At 39.9% G+C, this 22,792-nt stretch overlaps 1 protein-coding gene across 2 annotated transcripts; it reads right to left on the bottom strand.

Moving 5' to 3' along the window:
* Window positions 1-9,098: 9,098 nt before the first annotated feature.
* On the bottom strand, window positions 9,099-21,116 carry LOC130117224 (moesin-like). Of its 2 annotated transcripts, XM_056285415.1 has the most exons (12): window positions 21,021-21,116; window positions 19,554-19,649; window positions 19,131-19,405; window positions 16,656-16,739; window positions 16,031-16,177; window positions 15,754-15,850; window positions 15,471-15,634; window positions 14,033-14,163; window positions 13,731-13,891; window positions 13,509-13,601; window positions 10,831-11,061; window positions 9,099-9,810 (listed from the first exon to the last, which is right to left on the bottom strand). In XM_056285415.1, the coding sequence occupies exons 1-12, from the start codon at window positions 21,081-21,083 to the stop codon at window positions 9,646-9,648; spliced, it is 1,707 nt and encodes a 568-aa protein (XP_056141390.1). In that variant the 5' UTR covers window positions 21,084-21,116; the 3' UTR covers window positions 9,099-9,645. The 2 variants fall into 2 exon arrangements, with proteins under 2 accessions (XP_056141390.1, XP_056141391.1); XM_056285416.1 differs by lacking the exons at window positions 19,131-19,405; window positions 19,554-19,649 and having other exon boundaries at window positions 21,021-21,079.
* Between the last annotated feature and the right edge of the window lie 1,676 nt (window positions 21,117-22,792).

Genomic DNA, 22,792 nt, shown 5'->3' with positions numbered 1-22,792 from the left:
ATTTGCAAATCCTTTTTGACCTATATTCAATTGAATACACTACAAAGACAAGATATTTAATGTTCAAACTGATAAACTTTATTGTTTTTTTGCAAATATTCATTCATTTTGAATTTGATGCCTGTAACACGTTCCAAAAAAGCTGGGACAGGGGCATGTTCACCACTGTGTTACATCACCTTTCCTTTTAACAACACTCAATAAGCGTTTGGGAACTGAGGACACTAATTGTTGAAGCGTTGTAGGTGGAATTCGTTTCCATTCTTGCTTGATGTACGACTTCAGTTGCTCAACAGTCCGGGGTCTTCATCGTCGTATTTTGTGCTTCATAATGTGCCACACATTTTCAATGGGAGACAGGTCTGGACTGCAGGCAGGCCAGTCTAGTACCCACACTCTTTTACTACGAAGCCACACTGTTGTAACATGTGCAGAATGTGGCTTGGCATTGTCTTGCTGAAATAAGCAGGGACGTCCCTGAAAAAGATGTCGCTTGGATGGCAGCATATGTTGCTCCAAAACCTGTATGAACCTTTCAGCATTAATGGTGCCTTCACAGATGTGCAAGCTACCCATGCCATGGGCACTAACACACCCCCATACCATCATTGATGCTGCCTTTTTAACTTTGCGCTGATAACAATCTGGATGGTCCTTTTCCTCTTTAGCCCAGAGGACACAACGTCCATGATTTCCAAAAACAATTTGAAATGTGGACTCGTCAGACCACAGCACACTTTTCCACTTTGCGTCAGTCCATCTCAGATGAGCTTGGGCCCAGAGAAGCCGGCGGCGTTTCTGGGTGTTGTTGATATATGGCTTTCGCTTTGCATGGTAGAGTTTTAACTTGCACTTGTAGATGTAGCGACGAACTGTGTTAACTGACAATGGTTTTCCAAAGTATTCCTGAGCCCACGTGGTAATATCCTTTACAGAATGATGTCGGTTTTTAATGCAGTGCCGCCTGAGGGGTCGAAGGTCACGGGCATTCAATGTTGGTTTTTGGCCTTGCCGCTTACGTGCAGAGATTTCTCCGGATTCTCTGGATCTTTTGATGATATTATGGACTGTAGATGATGAAATCCCTAAATTCCTTGCAATTGTACGTTGAGAAACGTTGTTCTTAAACTGTTGGATTATTTGCTCATGCAGTTGTTCACAAAGTGGTGAACCTCGCCCCATCCTTGCTTTTGAACAACTGAGCCTTTCGAGGATGCTCCTTTTATACCCATTCATGACACTCCCCTGTTTCCAATTAACCTGTTCACCTGTGGAATGTTCCAAACTGGTGTTTTTTGAGCATTCCTTAACTTTCCCAGTCTTTTGTTGCCCCTGTCCCAGCTTCTTTGGAACGTGTTGCAGGCATCAAATTCAAAATGAGTGAATATTTGCAAAAAACCATTAAGTTTATCAGTTTGAAAATTAAATATCTTGTCTTTGTAGTGTATTCAATTGAATATAGGTCGAAAAGGATTTGCAAATCATTGTATTCTGTTTTTATTCACGTTTTACACAACGTCCAAACTTCATTGGAATTGGGGTTTGTAATTTCCTATTTCTTTCATATAAGTAAACAACGCAAAAAACAACTTCAAGAATGAACAGAATAAATATTGTAATGATCACGGATGAATAGGCTTGGTAGCCCTTGGCTAAGGGGTCGGACCCTTTGGTCGAGCAGTTAGCAATGTCTCCCGCGGTGCGGGTTCGCGTCCCGGCTGCGGCGGTTCCTGTGGTTGCCCCCTTCCCTCCCCCCGAATTCGCTACATTGGTGTCAGAAGTGGGATGCGCCCGGACGCGCCTCTCGAAGGAGGGGGGTAGTGTAACGTGCGTGGACAAGTAGACACGTTAGCCCTTGGCTGACGGGTCGGACCCTTTAGTCAACTGGTTAACGTAGTCGCTCGCGGTGCGGAAGCCCAGGTTCCCGAGGGAAGGGGGCAATGTAATGATCACGGATGAATAGGCTTGGTAGCCCTTGGCTAAGGGGTCGGATCCTTTGGTCGAGCGGTTAGGGATGTCTCCCGCGGTGCGGGAGATACGGGTCCGCGTCCGTCCCAGCTGCGGCCGTTCCTGTGGTCACCCCCCCCCCCCGAATTCGCTACAATATTAAACATAGATCGTCAATGTTCCACAAATCCTACACCGAAACTCCTTAAAAAAATAGATCTACAATCACTATTCAAATTGCCATCTACATATAAGGCAGAGCACTCATTACTCTGTTGTCGTGGTTTTTATTATGAGTATGGAGAAAAAGGGAGTAGGCTTCTTGCTCATCAATTAAAACGACAGTCTGCATCTCGGCTTATACCTCAGGTGGAGGACCCTGGTAATAACCTGGTGACAGATCCTAAAGAGATTAACACTTCTTTTTTTTTTACATCATTTTACTCCACTTTATACACTTCTGAAGCACCAGTAGACAGTTCCAAAATGATGATTTTTTTTAAGCAATTCAAATATTCTAACAATTAGTGAGGATCTTGCCTCAGATTTGGAGAGGCCAGTAGGTGTGGCAGAAATTGTTGCAGCTGTAAGAAATTAAAACAGATGATCCGCTGTGGCAACCCCTAACGGGAACAGCCGAAAGTAATAGTAGTGGTAGATGTATTGTTTATAAGGGTGGGGAAACCTGCCGTCAGTTTAGACTGAAGTGGTCACTTAGATGAGTGATGAAACGTTTCTGTCAATAAACGTTGTGGTCAGATGAACGGATTATACTTTCTTTGATTTTCTTACCTGGATTATGGGGCATACATAAAGACTACTTGAATCTGAGTTTTAGCATTTGGTTTAGGGCTCATAAACTCAGACCACAAAAAATCAAAAACGTGATAAACTTAACGGGGTAAAACTTTACAAGTGGATGTAATAGATGTTAGTTGATAGGTAAGAAGGCCCTTATAAAATTGTTATTATGTATTCATAAGACTATAATAAGCGTTAGTTGATAGGTAATAGTCAAGTCAATTTTATTTGTGTAGCCCAATATCACAAATTACAAATTTGCCTCAAGGGGCTTAGGCCTTTCTAAGTCATAACTTTTGAGTTTTGTGGACTATCAAAATTCTTTTAACCACTTTTAATCATGAGGGTCTTTAGATGCTGTGTAAAAAGTTTTATGCTAATTGGATTTACAACATAATACAAGTGGAAAAAGTAGGTTTTGCATAGTTCGCAAGTGCCACCTAGTGGCCGAAAATGTGTTTATGACGCTCTTAACACTTACACCGATCAACGAAAAAATTAAAACCACCTCCCTAATATTATGTAGGTCCCCTTTCGTGCTGCCAAAACAGCTCCTACCCATTGAGGCATGGCTCTCACAATACCTCTTAAGGCATCCTCTGGTATCTGGCACCAAACTGTTATCAGCAGATCCTTTAAGTCCTGTAAGTTGCGAGGTGGGGCTTCCATGGATCAGACTTGTTTTTCAAGCACATCCCACAGATGCTCGATCGGATTGAGACCTGGGGAATTTGGAAGCCAAGGCAACACCTTGAACACTTCATTATGTTCCTCAAACCATTCCTGAACAATGTGTGCAGTGTGGTAGGGTGAATTATTCTACTGAAAGAGGCCACTGCCATCAGGGAATACCGTTGCCATGAAAAGGTGTACCTGGTCTGCAACAATGTTTAGGTAGATGGTACGAGTAAAAATAACACCCACATGAATGCCAGGATCCAAGGTTTTCCAGCAGAACATTGCCCAGAGCATCACACTGCCTCCACTGGCTTGCCTTCTTCCCATAGTGCATCCTGGTGCCATCTCTTCCCCAGGCAAACAACACACACGCACCCGACCATGCACATGATGTAAAAGAAAATGTGATTCACCAGACCAGGCCACCTTCTTCCATTTCTCCATGGTCAATTTCTGATGTTCGCATGCCCATTGTAGGTGCTTTCAGCGGTGTACAGAGATCATGGGGACTCTGGCCAGTCTGCAGCTTCACAGCCCCATACACAGCAAGCTGTGATGCACTGTGTGTTTTAACACGTGTCTCTCATAGCCAGCATTAACTTTTTCAGCAGTTTGAGCTACAGTACCTCTTCTGTGGGATCGGACCAGACACGCAAGCCTTCGCTGTTAATAAGCATTTTATAAGGACTTATTACCTATAAACTAACACCTATCACATGCACATAATGTAAAGTGTTACCCTTAATGTTATCAAGCAGTTTCACTCTTCTTCCATTTATTTAAACCTTTTAAGTAGTTTTTAGATTTGATATTTTCAGTGAAGCCCTGCCACTTCAGTCAATCTGGGTGTCATTACAATGTTACAAATGTATTTAGCAGACGCTTTTATCCAAAGCGACATACATCTGAGAGTTAATACATGTGTATTATATGTATACATTACATGTGTAGTGTATGTGTAGCTGTCCATTAAGCAGAGAATAAATGGAACACAAGGGAAAAATTCAGAGGAATGATAGAAACCTGAGATAAACTCAAACTAGCCAGCTTGGAATCGTATGGGGAGAAACGAAGGACAAAGGCCTGAGGCAAACAAAAGTTTGATGATGTAAATTGAATATTTCAGGCTCTGAAGCTTTCATGCCAGGTAGTGCAAAACGGACAGAAAGACAGTCAACAAAGTAGCCCTAATAACAGAATAATATTCAAAAATGTCAGTTACATGCTAAGAAAAATTATTAATAATTTGAATTACCAATTGCACCCTTAAGACAAAAAAAAGAAGAAAAAAAAGCCTGAAATTCAACACTCCCTTCTTCTCTGCTGAAGATAAATTAACTACCCGAGTGCAAGCAGCCTTTAGGGACTGCATTAAAGTTCCTCAAATACAGAGTGCTTTAAACACAAACCAGCATTATAATTAACCATTAACCTAATTAATATAATAATATTTAACCTAATAACAACTAATAACTAACCTAATAATAATTAACCTAATTAACCTGAATAAATTCAGCTGAACCAGTTTCAAACAGTTCAATGCAGTGTTCTCATAAACAGGAAGTGAAGCATCACCTAGTGGTGCTTTTTGGTAGGATTTTAATTAATAAAATACACCAGTATGCACGATGGATCACTCAGACAACATGCTGTTTATCTGTTTTACCTACCACAAGAACAAAAACAGATAAGCCACATATGATATATCAGTGGGAGCACTATGGTTTACATAGTAATATAAAAACAATGTTAATGTTGCATGAACTGCAAATTCTATGCTATTCCATGCATAATGTCACACTAACAGTTTAAAATGTGTTAAACTGTGCTCAGGAGGAACTAAGAGTTAGGATGCTCATGAAAGACAAATAGACAAAGGGCATGAAACATACTGCTGCAATCTCAAAAACATTGTAATGTGTAATAATGGGGTGCAAATGAAACAAACCTGGGCAAAAAATAATGTGTTTGGCATTTTTCTTTTATTTATTGACAGAAATACCTTTTAAACAGACAAACCTTTTGACTATCCTGGACAAGGCACTGCCTTTTACTGTATCATTACAATATTTATCATGCTTTTATCCTGGTAGATTCCAGTCATTTATTTATAACTTACTTGACCAACCAGTCTTAACCAAAATTTTAATGACATGCTTGTCTTTAACACACCATGACTTGATAATTTGAAAATTTCAAATTACTCAAAATTCGTCCAAGCAGGCCTTGAAACTACAGCTTTGGATATAGTATAACAAAAGCTTTAGCCAAAGACTAGTGAAAATAAAAATTACTAAGCTAATGTTACAACTCTGCATGTCTACTGTATATGTCATGGCAAGTATAAAAACCTTGAGTAAAATTTGGCAAAATGTAATTTCTTACAAAGTACAAATATTCCTTCAATAAAGTTACTAAAATAAAGAACAAAATACTGGTAAAAAGAAATGTATATACCAGTAAATACATTAACTTTGTCCTTTCAAAATACTGTAAAGACATTTCTGAAAATGTTATTTCTACCCAAGAGCAAAACAAAATCTCATGCCAAATTAAATACTGGACCAAAAAACAAAAGCTACAAGCAAGTTGTGTAAATTGCCACATGATGTGCCTATTTTGAGGGGATATGCAGTTATTTCTATATGGAGGTTCTGACTCAAGAGGTTTAAATGGTTTTACATTGGAGCCTGAATACTGTGTAAGTATTGTGGCTCCTTTACATTGGATGTACAGGTGGATGTTACCTCCGCCTGCCTGTTAGTAATAATTGCTGTATTCAAATGAGCATTTAACCGGTCTAATTAGAGGTTTTATAACGCAGTCCCAACTCAGAGCTGCTGACATGGCTCTGCCAGGATTCATAGTGTGTTTTCAGAATGTAGTTGTTCCAAACAAAAACTTTTACGGATTTGAGGAAATATTTCCATTTTCACCAAAAAACATTTCCTACAAGAGATTTTATAATACTAGAATTTCAAATGACACTTCAAAAAGAAGAAAAATACATATATAACATGCATCTTGTCATCATCTATGTAAGAAATACTGTCAGTGTGTTCAAAATACCTGTTCTTCTGGGGGAAGACAAACATGTTTTGACACCTAAAATTATCATTACACTAATTCCCTATGGGCTGTACCAATGCAAAATGAATTGTATGTGAAGATAAGCAGTACGATATGCAGATCAAGAAATGTCCTTCACTTGTAATCCACATTGATATAGATTACAATAACACTACATCGAAGCTGAAGAGCAAATCCAGTCCCCATTGAATGCATTCAGTTTCATCACTATTTGTAGGTGTAGTGGCAATGTGTCGTGATACTTTGAATTGAATAGTCAGGTTGGATCACGCTCTCATTTGGGGGGAAATAACTCCAACCCCCCCCCCCCCCCAATGGAAGAGCTATGGAAGTTTCAATGCAAATAATATGCAAATAGTAATACCATTATTTTCTCTGACCACCAACCAGTCAGGCATTTCTACAGTAAGAGCTCAGGATTCAAGAGGGGGGCATAACTCCCCCACTAGACTTTAATCTGTGAGGTTGTAAATCTGGAGCTACACCAATGACAGTAAACTGAAGCAGATTTTGAGTGTCAAACTTGCTTTTTTTACCTTTAAAAAACAGAAGCAATATTAGAGCTGAATGTTCAGGGTTCAATTGTCCTCACCCCTATCAGAATGCCAATGCCGATCAAAGTCTGCCTCCTATCCAAGTGTCAGTCATGTCCTTAACTGGCTGTTTCGAGTGTCAGTCAATGAAATCACAGATTAAGGGCTGTAAATTGTTATTGTGTGCCAGTCCGAGAGTCAATGAATAAACCACCGTAATACTGCAGAGATATCACATCAAGTCACATCATTATATTTCTCAAGCTGACAAATCAACATTTTGTAGCAGCTCCTATGCAAATATCACATTGCCAAATATTATTTTAATTCACTATGCTTCTAGATTAAAACAGTAATGTTCATCAGCAGGCGAGCTTTACAAAAAGGCTTTTTTTTTCCAAATGTCCACAAAGAAGTTCATGAATTTATCTATGCCAATTGAAATTTGGGTTTAGAATGATGACAGTAATGTTGGAGTTGACACACCATTTAATATTATTGTCATTAGTCATCCATCCATCCATCCAAACCGCTTATCCCAATTGGAGTCGCGGGGATGCGGGAGCCTATCCCAGCAGTCAGTGGGCGGCAAGCGGGGAGACACCCTGGACAGACCGACTGCCAGGCCATCACAGGGCCGACACATTCACACCTAGGGACAATTTAGTATGGCCGATTCACCCGACCTACGTGTCTTTGGACTGTGGGATTATTATTATTAGAGGAGCAAGTTTGAGATGCTTCTGTGCAATGTCAGATGTTGTCATGGTGTATAAAACCCTGACCTTGTTCTTACATGAACAGTAGCTAATTCATAACATTGAACTGAAAATTGAATTGAAAATCCTCAAATCTCAGCTGAGTAGCATTTTCATGTTACTCCCATAATTGTCCTTTTGTATCCAGAAACCATGACACAAAATATCATTCAGTATATCATCACTTGTATATCTGGAGGATATAATTTTTCTTCTCTGTGTGCATTGCATTACTTGAAAGTGTTTGAGTAATAACAGAATTTCAAATTTAGATAATAGGGTTGCATATTAAGAAGGAAATACTACCACTGTACCACACTTTTACCAAAGTATGTACTTTTACCTCTCTCTGCTGCAATTACCATGATGAAAACGATTCCGGCCTTCATATGAATATTCAATATCGACTTTTTTTTAAACCTAAATGAGTGACTTGCAGAATTCTGCCTGCCAAAACAGTCTGTACTGTGATCTGATATTTATTTCCTCCAGTCCCAAGTCCTGCTGTTGATATTGCTGATGGACCTTTTCTTATGGTGGGAGCAGGGGATTGCAAAAAAATTGTGCAACAAGACTCACGAAGGAGAGTGAATGATGTTTGTGTGTGTGCGCGTGTGCATGTGCATGTGTTCTCTAAATCCCAAAGAAAATTATAAACTAAGTGGTGCAACATGCTGTATTCAGTGTATGCTTTGTGTATGGTTTTGGTTTGTGCAAATTAGTATTAATGTAGTAGTTGTATTTGAATGAAATCTTTGAAATCTTAGCTACCTAACGTTGGGAAATTATTTATAAATTACTCATACCAAAAAGCCAAATATAGCATCCATTACAGCGAACTTGGATAAAAGGAGCATCTTTTTGTTGCATTTACAAAATGTCCAAATATCTGTAAACAAACCTATCGAGATAAATCCCAGATGATCCAATAATGAAACAAAAATACAGTAGTTTCTTGAAAATAAAGATGAAATATTAGCAAGATGAATTGTGCATTTTATCTCTGTCTGGAATGATTCATAAGAGAGCTCACTGCGATGTTTATATTCTGAAAGTGCTGCACTGACTTTGCATGCATACAGAATGCATGACCTTGTTTATGCCAACATGTTAAGAATGAATTTTTAATTGAGCTAGAATGAAGCTTTGTAGTTACAAATATACAAATTTTCCAAGACTTCATTACCCCTATGTGAATTGTGACAGCAGTGAGTTTTGTTTAAAATTCTGAAAATGAAACGAAGCAGCATTGCCTCTGTTGATTGTGAGAAATAATGCTCTACACAGACACTCTGGAGTCATATTACATGTATTTGCCGCTGTAGATTACAATGCATTTGGTTGAGAACCAATGACAATCCATCAAGGCAGAAATAATACTGTTTGTGAAAAATCAACCTTGCTGCTGAAGTGCTACCGCAGTTGGACAAAAAAAATCAATATGACATTGTGATGGTCCAAAAGCCTTAAAAGTTAAAATCATATCATATCATCTTACAGGGATGTGACATAAATACGTGCTCGAGTTGAAACTGATTATTTGATGTCACATGAAATATGGCATGAGACAGTTTATAATATGTTCTGTAAACCCTTAATGGGGGGAATGTTGCCAAAGTATGTCCCTTTTTAAAAATTCAATTACATAAATTCATTATCGGAGATAATAAAACCGTACTGTGTGGAAGTTTCCAGTTATACAATTAACTTCTGTAACCATTTCCTTTTGGTGTGTCTGATTGATTTGGGTATAAGGCACTCTATCTTACGTGAGGCGGGACTGCAGTCTTAGCAGAATGGCCGTGGTGTGTGGGCTTTTGCACTGCTGCATGGATACATTACATACATTCAAACTCATCGATGCGCTGTTTGGTATTGCCTGACCGGATCTGTCTAAGGGTCTTGTACTTGTCACGTCCTGCTCGCACATTTTCTGCATGAATCATGTCATTTGCCGTTTTCTTGGTCTCGTCCCGGGCATTGGCCAACTCCGAGCTCAAAGCCTGGTTGAACAGAGAACGGAGCGTTAATGCCACATCTCAGTGGTTAAATCACAGTTAAAAGTCACACTGAGAAAGGCACAGTTAACACATTCTTATTATGTAGAAACAGCAGCTTATGTATCACGCACTTACTCTCACCTTGAGTGGTAAAAGGAAAAAGAACAGTTTAAAGATAGTTCAGCTGTAGGTACTGCATGATTAGTCAGCCAGAATGAACAACTACACACTGAATGATTATCTTGATGCTCAATAATCCAGGTAAGGAAATCCCAGAAAGTTGAATCAGTTCATCTGGACACAAAGTTTAGTAGGAGAAATGTTTCATCACTCATCTAAGTGACTTTGTCATACTCTCATGAGAATTTTTTATTTTTAGGATTTTGATATACTTTGTTAATCCCCGTGGGGAAATTCATGCTCTGCATTTAACCTGTCCTAGCTGTGTAGCTAGGAGCAGTGGGCAGCCGCCCACTACAATAACAATACTATTAAGAAGACCAATAATGAATTTTATATAATAATAATAATAATGAACTGACTTAACGTTCTGGCACTGAATGAATAGTTACTTCAGTAGGCACGTTGGCCCTTTTTTGGTAATTTCTTTTGTATTCACGTTGCTTGACATAGCAAACATTTCTTTTCAAGTGTTAATCCATATTTACTATTTAACTTAAAACAATTTAATTTCTGTGTTTGTTGTGTGAGTTAGAGGCTCTGAAATTAGATTTCCTGTGAATCAATTAATTGGATCTATAAAATTGTGGAATTCATCCAAATTCAATAATCTTGTATTCTAATTTCCTATCCCCTCTGGTGCAGTATTACATCCAGTGTCATATCTAGAGATTCAAGATTCATGACAGGACCTTCACGTATAAGTACAACGAGCAGTGAAATTATTTTTTTGGCAAACTCCAAACTGTGCAACAACAAGAAGTAGCACAACAAGTGGATATGGATAAATTTTAAAACGCTAAGTTAGAGTTAAGTTATATCTAGATAGAAATGAGGACTCACAAGCAGATGCATCTGCACACGCTCATTCTTGTCAGCCTCGGTCATGCGCTCCTCCTCACTGCGGTCCTTGTAGGTGGCGGCAGCTGTGAACTCGGCGCTGGCCTCGGCGCTGCTCTCGTCATTTTCGTCGTGCTCGTTCTCTGCGTTCACAGGCTCTTGTACATGGGCCGCCATCACTTTGGTTTGCAGCTGTTCTTTGGTCTTCTCCAGGTCCTCCTGCACCATGGCAGCCTGAGGGACAACACAGTGGACGTGAGATGATGTCACCCAGTGTCTCCAGTTCCCGAATAAAGGGGGGAAATATGGAAAGCACACATCCAAATACAAGTTGCTGACTAAGGACCAGAGCATAACGATGATAAAATATATAGACAGCTTTTAATTTGGGCCGTCACAAACATTTCTGACTGCCCAACATGAAAGCAATGAACGCATGTGAGTGGGAGCATAGTGCCAGCTATCTATCTTTCACCAACGTTTACAGTTGCCTTCAGAAGTCTTGGCCCCTTTTACTGAAGACAAAAGAGCAGATAAGGCAGCAGTTGAAGGGGGGACTCTTAAACCTTCATATCTGTTAACATCTTTTTTCCCCCTTTTCCTCCCCAATTGTATCCGGCCAATTACCCCCACTCTTCTGAGCTGTCCTGGTCGCTGCTCTACCCCCTCAACCTTCCCTGGATCCACATGCCTCCTCTGATACATTGCCAGCCACTTCTTTTCACCAGACAGTGAGGAGCTTCACCAGGGGGACGTAGTGCGTGGGAGGATCATGCTATTCCCCGAACAGGCACCCCAACTGACCAGAGGAGGCGCTAGTGCAGCGACCAGGACACACCCACATCCGGCTTCCCACCCGCAGATACGGCCAGTTGTGTCTGTAGGGACACCCGACCAAGCCGGAGGTAACACAGGGATTCGAACCGACGGTCCCCGTGTTGGTAGGCAATGGAATAAACCACTACACTACTCGGACGCCAATTAAAGGCATTTTAGTAAAGAAAATAGCTGTCTTCACTGAGGTCTGCACAGAAAAGCAGACCATGCATTGTATTGTTCCATCTCAGCTCTAACCCTTGTGCCCTTTGCCTTGGTCTGCCATCTTATTATCTGTACCATACCACTTGCATGACTGTTAATTATGTGAATGTATGAATGTTTACAAAATTTACCATTTTTGTTTACATTAAGTTGGAGTGTTTCAGTTCCAGTTATGAATATTGGACTAAAAAGACAATGGACACTACATTTTCATACAACCTTGTTTAGTAAGCCAGAACGTTTATTGGGGTGAGAAATATCCTCTCTGTATTATAGCATCATTTTAGCAGCTACCCCAAACAGGATGCCATGAGCCATGAGTCACTCTTCCCTAAGTCAAGGGTTTAGGTCAGCCAACATGACTTTTACCAAATCAGACAGGAGCTTTTAACTCTAATCCCTCTCCCTATAAACCCCCCCCCCACACACACACACAGAGCCCCAGGAATTTCCATCTTTCCCAGAGGAGTCATCTACTCAGCAGAACATCAAAACCAAAAATGCCACTTTATTTACTAATTTCCTGCTTTTATGACCCACCAGCAGTCACCAGTGTGAACAGCAGAAGCTTAGATGCTAATGAATCCATTGTCATTAGCAACTACAACAAGGTAAAAGCAGTTTTTTTCTGACTCTGCAGCTTAAACACCGCTTATATAAAGCTACTTCAGACATAGTTTTTTCCCATATCTTTTACGCATGTGCACATACAGCACACATTCACACATCATTGTCAAACAACAGTTTATCAACATACAAAATAGCAATAGACCTCTAAAAGGATGGTGTCAGTTTGTGTCCCTCGGAGCACATTCAGGCCCATTCAATTATTGCTGTATGAAAAATGAAGTTGGACCTCTGGATCTCTTTTTTACAAATCTCTCTGCCTTTATATGTTAAATACAAAGGATATAGAGGATACGCTGCATGGCTATTATATATTTAAACAACTTATTATATATGAAACAAAAATTATGCTACAGCCTTTCTAACAGCCAAACCTGACAAAGCCATTAAGCTAGAAAAAAAGCTATATTTTTGCTATGGGCCCAGATACAAAATGTTTTTTAACACATCTGTTTTCATCTTTTAACAAATGTCAACAATTCATATAACATTGTATAGCTCCTGGTGTAGGTATAGGAGCATGGTGGTGGAGGGAGGATTGTGGAGGGACGCTCGAAGAAACAGTGACATTAAATAATATGAATCTAGGCAATGAAGTATTTGTATTAATGATTTTTTTCTGATTTCTTTTAACTTCAACTTGAAAGCCCACCAAAATTAATTTCAACAGATAAAGAAGTGCATTACTTGGAGCATTAATCAAAATGAAAATCATAGAACATATTTACACCCCTTTCTAATAATAATAATAATAATAATGGATACATTTATACATCTCTGGATTTTTTCCATTGAGGTAAAACCAGTATGGATTTGAAATCCTGAACGTGGGCATAAAAATGATGAGCCACTTTAGAGATTGATACTGTTCCCTTCCAAAATTCAATACAATATAATAATGTTCCTTGACTGCTACATGTAAATATTGAGGGAAAAAAACCCAAACTGGATGTTACTGCAGTCAAAGCCAGAGTATAAGAGCATTATATGAAAAGTAGAAATTCCTCCCATACCTTCTGCTGCCACTGTACAGCCTCATCTTCTTTCTTCTTCTTGGCATCCTCCAGCAGGGAAATTTTTGAGGTCAAGTCAGCCAACTCCGTTGCCTGAGGGAACAAAGTTTATTTTTGTTCTTTTTGCATTTTTGCATAGTTCCAGTGCTTATAATTAGGCAATAAGTTATTCATAAAAATGTAATTGCATTAATTATTTGGTTATAAACAGGTATAACTGACCAGGTGTTCTTGGTTTTTCATCTGGTTCTCGGACTGCTGAAGCAGAGCAACCTTGGCGTCCTCGGCAGCCTTGAGCTCGCTCTCCAGGCGTTCAGCATCCTCATTTGCATGCTTCCTCTCCTGCTCCAACTCCAAAGCCCTTTGTGTCTGCTCTTCCAACTCTGAGTGCACAGATCGACACAGAGAAATTAAAAATTAAAAATGAAGAGGAAGGTATTTTGGGGGGAAAAAAGCAAAACAGATTATTGTTAATAACTGCTGCAACAAAATGTGCTTTTGTAGAACATTTATAGTTTACCTACCTTGTTGAGCTTTCTTGGTCTGCTCCTCAATTTGTTTTAATCGCTCCATTAACTCTTCCTTTTCCTTTTCAATCTTTTCCTTTTCTTTTTCTGCAAGTTCTCTTTTCCTCTTTTCATTCTCCAGTAAAGCCCTGATGGACACAAAGACAGTACATTGTACAGGCAGCACACGGAGATCGACTCACTATAGGAGAAAACTCTTTACATGGCAAGCTTGTTTTTGTTAATAATAATAATAATAATCATTACATTTATATAGGGCTCTTCTAGACACCCAAAGCACTTCACATTGAAGGGGGTAATTCACTTCAACCACCACCAATGTGTAGTACCCATCTGGGTGATGCATGGCAGCCATTTTGCGCCAGAATGCTCACCACACATCAAATTGAGGTGGAGAGGGCAGAATCATTGAGCCAATTACATGGGGGGATGATTAGGTGGCCAGATGGAGACAGCCAGGTTGGGAATTTTGCCAGGACACTGGGGAACTCCCTACTCTTTGCGATAAGTGCTATGGGATCTTTAATAATCACAGTGAGTCATAAGCTCAGTTTAACGTCTCATTCGAAGGACGGCATCTCCTACAGCACAGTGTCCCCGTCACTGTGCTGGGGCACTGGGATTTGATATCCATCCATTATCCAAACCGCTTATCCTGCTCAGTGTTGCGGGGATGCTGGAGCCTATCCCAGCAGTCATTGGGCGGTAGGCGGGGAGACACCCTGGACAGGCCACCAGTCTATCACAAGGCCGACACACACGTCTTTGGACTGTGGGAGGAAACCAGAGCACCCAGAGGAAACCCATGCAGGCACAGGGAGAACATGCAAAGCTACACAGAGGATGGCCAGGGACAACTCCCAAGGTTGGACTACTCCGGGGCTTGATCCCAGGACCTTCTTGCTGTGAGGCGACCGCACTAACCACTGTGCCACTGGGATTTGATATTTGTTGTTTTTTTATTAGGACCAGAGGGAAGACTGTACCCTACTGGCCCACCAACACCACTTCCAGCAGCAACTCAGTTTTCCTGTGAGGTCTCCCATCCAAGTACTAGCCAAGTCCATACCTGCTTAGCTTCTGTCATTTGGCAGAGTCAGGGTACATGTGCGCCATACCAACATGTTAAATAAAAGGAAAAACTAATACTTGTCAATAATATATACGGTTACCATATCAAATATGAAATCGGTCAGATGCCCATTTGGGTTGTGCAGGAACAGGAAGTGGTTCACTGTTTTACTGAAAGCCATATTGACACTGAATTGCACAAAGAAGAAAACTGTGGGCTCTTGTTCTATAACATATATGTCATTTAAAACATGTCATTAACATGTTATGCTGCTAATAGGTTAAAGGACTTTTGACATGACATTTCCTTATTTTATGTTAATGCCAGTGACCCTGTTTGAGCAATACAGACAATGACACTGACCTCTCCATCTTCTTGTGATTTTTCTCCTCCCGAGCCTGGGCCTTCATCTGCTGTACCTCAATGGTGTCAGGTTTGCGGCGACGCATGTACAACTCATGGTTGCCCATGCAGAGTGCCAGAATTCGTTTGTTGATGCGTAGTCTTGGAGCATAGAATACAAAGTCCTACAATGGCAGTATTACAAATTTATTTTAGATGACATAAAAATGAGCGACAGGTGCAAGTGCTCTTACAATATTCATGAATTTGTTTCCTAGGTGGATATTCGTTAGGCTTAACATACCGGTGCTTTCTTGTCAATTGGTTTAATGACAAATTTCTTGTCATTGAAGGAAATGTTCCGGATTTCGCTCCAAGGAAATCCAATTTTTGGAGTCATTCTGTTGAAAAGAGAGTAAAAAAAGGTTTGGGTCAAGAACATTGTATATGCATACCAAGCTTATTTATTTGTATCAGATCACAGTTCCTGCAATATTTTGGTTTCATGAAGTAAAAAATCATGAAACATATCCTGATAAACATCCATGTAGTAACAATACTGTAGCATTGTGGAAACTCACTTGTCATTCTGTTCATAAATGTTGAGACCCAAGGCATCAACTCCCAACCAAAGCTCTGATCCTTTCTTATTCTTGATGTTGAAGTAGTTGACGCCATACATTTCTAGATCTTGAGCAATCTTAAGATACTCCATCATGGACTCCTCTCTGTGCAAGAATAAAATGTTAAGTTGAGAAGAGATTATCAATAGGACAAGTAGGCCTGACATGTTACAGGGCTGTGTCTGTTAGTGTAATTACAATAATACATCAGTACAGTAGTTTTAAAAACTGTTTTTCTCCACCTAATGTTTCCCGTTAAAAATTCGTGGCAAAATAATTTAATGACTAAACACATCAGAGGTATTGTCAAGAAAGAGTCTCTTGACAGTACAGCTATGGTGCAAATATGCACACATTGGAGTTTAAACTACCAGGTAAGTCCTTGCATTGCTAACAAACAGAGGGTCTTTGTAATTTATGCTTCCTAGGTCAGAACATTTAATTTAAAAAATGAAAAGACATGTATGATTCTGTCCTTTGTATGTTTATGATAAGAAATAGAAACCAAGCAGAACACCTATACAGACACAATTGTGTGTGTGTGTGTGTGTGTGTGTGTGTGTGTGTGTGTGTGTGTGGCTACCTCAGCATGCCTTTGTGTTCTTCGTGCCACACCTGAATCCTCTCCTCCCACTGTTCCTTGTTGAGCTTATGCTGGTCCAGTACTCTGAGAGGATAGGACATGACAGTTGGAGGTCAACTAAAGAAAAATGCTCCCCAACAAAAGGACTAGTAAATATACTTAACTTAAGAAGATTTAGGTTAATCATTACATACGCGATCGTGAACCTACTGGCCGATCTCACATGCAGCATCATTCAATGTTTACCTAAAACAGCTGTTACAGGGTTGTTTGTGTGCATGTTGGCATGTCAGCGGGTTAATCAAGGGAAGCTTCCTTCTCAAATGTACATTTTTAATCAAGGGAAGCTTCCTTCTCAAATGTACATTTGAGGTAGGCCCACCTTGCGAGGTTCAACAGTGCATTGCAGCTTCCTGTCCCCCATTCACACCAACAGCTATCTCAAACTACCTCGCTGTGGCACTGCTACCAAGAGGCTCAACTGCCTTGTATTCCTTAACATTTCTCAACAAGTCTCTTAACAGATTCACGTAGCTTACAGCAATGTAACTGCATTACTAGAGAAGCCACACGTGAGAAAGAAGTCTGTGTGCGCATGTATAGAGGGGGGAATATGAGCCATGAAGTAAAGGGACCAAATGCACGGTTGTATGGTGTGTGGTTGTGCACGTGTTGATGGGTGATGCAGTGTTGGGTGAGGATACTTAGCAGTAAGGAAACGTGGCTTGGGGTGTGGGTTGACTCCGGCCAGATAGAAACCCTGGTTCAGATGAGGGGCAAATGCGTACATGTGTGAGCATGTGTGTGTGTGTGTGTGTGTGTTGATGTGCTATGGAGGGGGCAGGGGTAGGTAATGAACGTGTATTGGTGTGTGAACGCCTGCACATACATTGTTTACATATCAACATATTTCCACAAAAGGATATTTCATGTACTGGTTAACTAAACATACTGTTATCAGACAAGTGTAAGGTACTGAGATACCAAATGCTGTGTAGTGCGGCGCTGTCAACCACACTGCTAGCTGTACAGATGTGAACTACTGTGATATGAACCGCTGACATTTGCTACAAATTCCACAAAATAAAGCTGTCAAAATGCTATATTGAACATACTCTAGCAGATGAATGTTTGCAAAATTCAAACAAAATCCGAAACCCGGCCAAATACTTGTTGAATATAGCTAGCACAAAATGTCACCATTATAAGCTGATATGCTAACTCATCTAGCTGACTGTTTACAAACACCAAGCTAATGTTTCAGTAAGCAAAATGCTAGCCAGCTACAGTAAAATATAACATTACAACCAAAAGCTATCCATATGTTACCTAACTATCCAATGCTAACACTGAAACAACCAGAGACAGGTCTTGATGGTATTTTCAGTAATATATTTATGTAAAATAGATGCATTTATTTGGAACCCAATGTTTGGAAATACTTGGCAACACATAAAAGAGCTTAGGGAATAAATGATCGAAATTTAGGACCTAGTGAGAATGGATTCAGTTTAAATCTAGAGCTTTAGTCTTAAGGATGGCATGAAATAGCATTTAGAGCACTACAAACTTCCAGTTTTGGTTTTAGCATTACATCTGAATCAAATGGAACTGACGATGGAGTTTTGCGATGGGAGGGCGTTTAATTTGACTTGATTTGGAAAAATATTATCACAATAATCATATGGAATTTTACATGATTATCTATCTATCTATCTATCTATCTATCTATCTATCTATCTATCTATATATCTATATAAAACTTTGTTAAAAGAAACACTCAATGGTAGGGAAAGTTCTCAACAAATAAGGAGCAAAATAATCCAGTGAGTCAAGTAAATTATGAGACAGTACAAGCTCTCTCATAAAGAATTTACCTGACTCACTGGATTTTATATATATATAGCATGATATATATGCTTACATATGTAAAAGATACCATGTTTAAAAATCTTACCTAGATTCATCACATTGTACTCTTAAGTATAAAATCCAACATAGTTTCAAATAATACTTGATCAAATATTTCACACCTCGTTTTGAGAGACATTTTAGCGTATATTCTTGTTATAAATTTTGGCTACTAACTTGTGTATCCCCATATGATAATATCCCAAGTTCCTTCCAAAGACAATAATAATGAATTATTGCGCGGCCAATAATGGCTGGGCATTTTTAGAGGAACATGAACATTGATATGCTGTTGGCTAGTTTCAAGTTTCTTGCTCCCAATTCATTGAATATTTTAATTAGTGTACACCTGCAAGTGCAGGACGGTGACATGACTAAAAATTACTGAATTTGTCAAGAAAGTAAAAACGTTATTTTCATAATTACAAAAGAGATTTTGTTTTTGTGTGAACTTCCAAAACAGTGTTAGATGGATGTAAATTAAGTGCAGATAAAATACGTAACGATTGTAAATGCATTTTTCACTTCATGGGACCTAAAGGAGCATCATCTGTGATGATTTACCTCTGAGGAAGGAGCTTGTCACTGGACAAGTATCCTGGTGTGTGGGCATCCTTGTTGTAGTCTGCATACTTGGCCTGCACTGCATAGGAGGCCAACAGGACTGCTGTCTCTGGAGGGCAGTAAATGTCATCATTTAAAATCCCCTCCTTCACCTGCAGGAAGAATAGCCGCTGGGTGGCCTCCTGAATCAACTCTTCAGACACATCCTCAGGAAAAAACTTGGCACGAAATTTGAAGAGCAGCGGGCTTTCTTTCCTCACATCCTGCGCTGTCACCTGATGTAAAACATCATACAGATGAATTGTGAAAGCCGCACTTAGAAAACTAAACATTATAAGCTTATCATAGAAGTTCATTTATTGCCCAAATAAGCACGAAGGCCCTCCTGACCTATTTCATCAAGGAAAATATCAAAGAACTCACCTTCTTATTGAGTTTGAGCCATGTGGAGAAACCCTTCGTATCCTGGTACTGGAGTCCAAAGTACCATACCTCCCGCAGTCCGATGGTCTTAACAACCTTAAAATAACATAAGTGGAATTGTAATCTTAAAGTAATGAACAAAGACATCATGAATCACCAACATCATGGGATCTGATTGAGAGCCCAGTTTAAAACCCTTACGGAGATGTTCTGAAGCCAAACTGATGTCGCAGCTGAAATGAAATACCAAATAGCTATTGAAAGACCTTCGTAAAAGCTTTGGCACTTACAGCTGATTCACATTTAAAGAACGCAGATTGTGTTAATGCACAGTAAATCTTCTTTCTTCAATTTAACAGAATATCCAACACATTTGTGGCTGGCATGTTTACATTTGTATTTTTATGGAATTTATACAAGTTACCTTTAAGTTACTTGCTAAAATTCATAAGGTCTGTCCCAAAAACCTCAGAGCTACAATTTTATCAAATTCATTCAGATGATGGTTGAGAGGGCACAAATTTAGACCCATTTGTTCATGTTAAGGGCAACTGTTTGTGGTTGCCTTTGCTTATAAGACACTATAATTACATTATAAGACATTATCAAACCTTGCTCTCTGCATTCATTCACTTTTGAAACAAAACTGGCATCATAAATAGCTTACATTACTGCTTTAACTGTGTATATTGCAGTGTGAAATACAGCACTATCTGGATAGCCAGTGAATTATTGTATTGACAGCTGTAGAATTTCCCTACAAGGGTTAATAAAGTTTCTTATGTCAACCTTTTAACAGTGTATCATACTGCAAAGATTAATGGCTACCTTGATTTACAAAAAAATGAAAAACAAAATCAACATGAATTATCCATTAACTCTTCTCTCTGAGACTTGACCATTACGCATCTCAAACAATTCCACTGAGAGATGAAAGAGGGCAAACAGATGAATGTGCAATTTTTAATTTTTTTGGATATTTCCACCCTTTTCTCTCCAATTATATCCGGCCAATTACCCCACTCCTCTGAGCCATCTCAGTCGCTGCCCCACCCCCTCTGCTGATCTGGGGAGGGCTGCAGACTACCACATTCCTCCTCCAATATGTATGGAGTTGCCAGCCGCTTGTCTGTGAATGTTCTCATTTCTGTGAATGTTCTCATTCATCCAGGTCATGGTTGCCAGCCGCTTCTTTTCACCTGACAGTGAGGAGTTTCGCCAGGGGGACGTAGCGCGTGGGAGGATCGCGCAGCCCCCCAGTTCCCCCGAACAGGCGCCCCGACTGCAGACACGGCCAATTGTGTCTGTAGGGACACCCAACCAAGCTGGAAGTAACACGGAGATTCGAACCAGTGATCCCCGTGTTGGTAGGCAACAGAATGAATGCACAAACCTAAACACAGTTTGTCTGCAGCTGTCACTGAAATTAACCTTATAACAAGTTGACCTGTCTGAAATTCATCATACCTGGTCAAAGAGTTGTTTGCCTGTTGTGTTGGGCTGAATGGCAAACTCCAGTTCTGCATCCATTGTGGTTACCTTCACACTTATCTGTGGAAGAAAGCAAATCAGGAGGAACCACCATCAAAAACAAGTTGGTGTTTCAATGACCGTAATAAAATCAGTCATCAACATAGTTTCTTTGGTTTTGCAAGATGATTTGTCAACGAAATCACTTCAGACCTGGTCTTACATTAAAGCTGCATTAAGCGGTATTTTTGAAATGAATAGTGACTCAAATGACTCCCTGTAATATGAAAGAATCTCTTTATTGCATTGAGATTTAACACCACAGTCTATAGACTTCCTTAACCAGAGATGAGCTTTTCCTTCAGTTTCAGCTCATTGATAATGTTATTCGGCCCAAAGATGGCACCTCTCCCCCTGGCTATAAAACTGTGGATAACTGTGGATATCACCGTGTAGAAGCTTGCAAAGTAGAGGAAGTCTGTCTCCGGAAAAATCTGTGTTTTGTCGAACACCGTGTATGGGTACAGATATGGGTTGAACCAAGGCTGTATATGCAGGTACAACATACGCATCATATGGCACACATGCAACACCGTTGCTGTTATAAATCGCAGAAAAGATTGTGCTTTCATTCAAACACTTGGATTTCTGATCGATTCTATTGATATTGGATTTACTGATCTTGATGAGTTTGACTTAAACGGATATAATGCTTTATCAAACTCTTTACCCATCATACCTCTGTCAGTGTAGGCCTTTTACCTTCAGCATCTCTAAACATTGGCAATGTTATCTTAAACCTTAAAAAGCCACAAAATGTGTAAAAACTGTCATATACTATCTGCTTGAATAACTGTGTTTCAATAGGGGGTGCCTTACTGCGTTGATACACAGCCTTGTAAAAATTGGATTTGTTGCCATTTTCACTTCCACTTTCAGTGTAGTTAAGGGGTGGCTGGGATTGTGTGGCTGTTTTTCTTTTAGTCTGAATGCTGTTAGAATGTGGTTTCTGAACTGTGGAGCATTTTATTTCAATGATAACATAATTAATAAGTGGCGCATATCGGTCCTCAACACACACTGGTACTGTTCATTGTATCACCATTGCATTACCTACCAGTAGGAGGTGCACCGCTCAAGGGAGACATTTTTCGAGAACACAGGCATTGATGAGATTTACGATCACAGCTGTCGCTTGCCTAATATTTCATCATTTTGGGGAGCTGGGGCGTGTTTGTGTGTATGTGTGTGCGTGTGTGCAACCTCCACTGTGCTGCTGAAAACAAGCGCAGACTCAGAAAGGAGCAAGTTACTAGAAAGGCCCAAACCACATCCTCAACCACTTCTTCACACCCTTGCCCAAACTGCCCCAAAAATATGTGGCTCCAGGATCAGCCTCTATGCCCACCTGAAGATCCACAAGGACCTAGAAGGAGGACAGCCATACTCAACCCCGAGTGACCGCCGATGAGTGTGTGTGTGTGTGTGTGTGTGTGTGTGCACGCGCATGTGCACGTGTGTGTGACAGTTCAGCAAAATATACATAATAAACAGCAGTAAATTTGCTCAACTTAGACCGGTTTGCGTTTATACCAACCATGAACAATACTGCAGTTGACATGAAGTGGACCCCGGGTTCCCCTTTTTTAAGCTGACTCATTTTATGTTACATTTGCTCATTTAGCAGATACCTTTATCCAAAGCAACAAACGAGAGTCAGCACTGTGATTCAAACGTCTGTTCAGTGCAGACAAGTACTTGCCATATAT

Source organism: Lampris incognitus, chromosome 8 (genome assembly GCF_029633865.1).
Source record: "Lampris incognitus isolate fLamInc1 chromosome 8, fLamInc1.hap2, whole genome shotgun sequence".
In the NCBI taxonomy this organism is placed as follows: domain Eukaryota; kingdom Metazoa; phylum Chordata; class Actinopteri; order Lampriformes; family Lampridae; genus Lampris; species Lampris incognitus.
This window is presented reverse-complemented; position numbering and strand designations above follow the sequence as displayed.

Bases quoted from the DNA above. Each gene is read 5' to 3' on its own strand.
- LOC130117224 (XM_056285415.1), bottom strand. From the start codon at position 21,083: ATGGATGCAGAACTGGAGTTTGCCATTCAGCCCAACACAACAGGCAAA. The intron at 19,406-19,553 runs GTGAGTTCTTTG...GTTTTACATCAG, and splicing joins GGCTCAAACTCAATAAGAAG to GTGACAGCGCAGGATGTGAG. The intron at 16,178-16,655 runs GTAGCCACACAC...ATTCTTGCACAG, and splicing joins GAACACAAAGGCATGCTGAG to AGAGGAGTCCATGATGGAGT.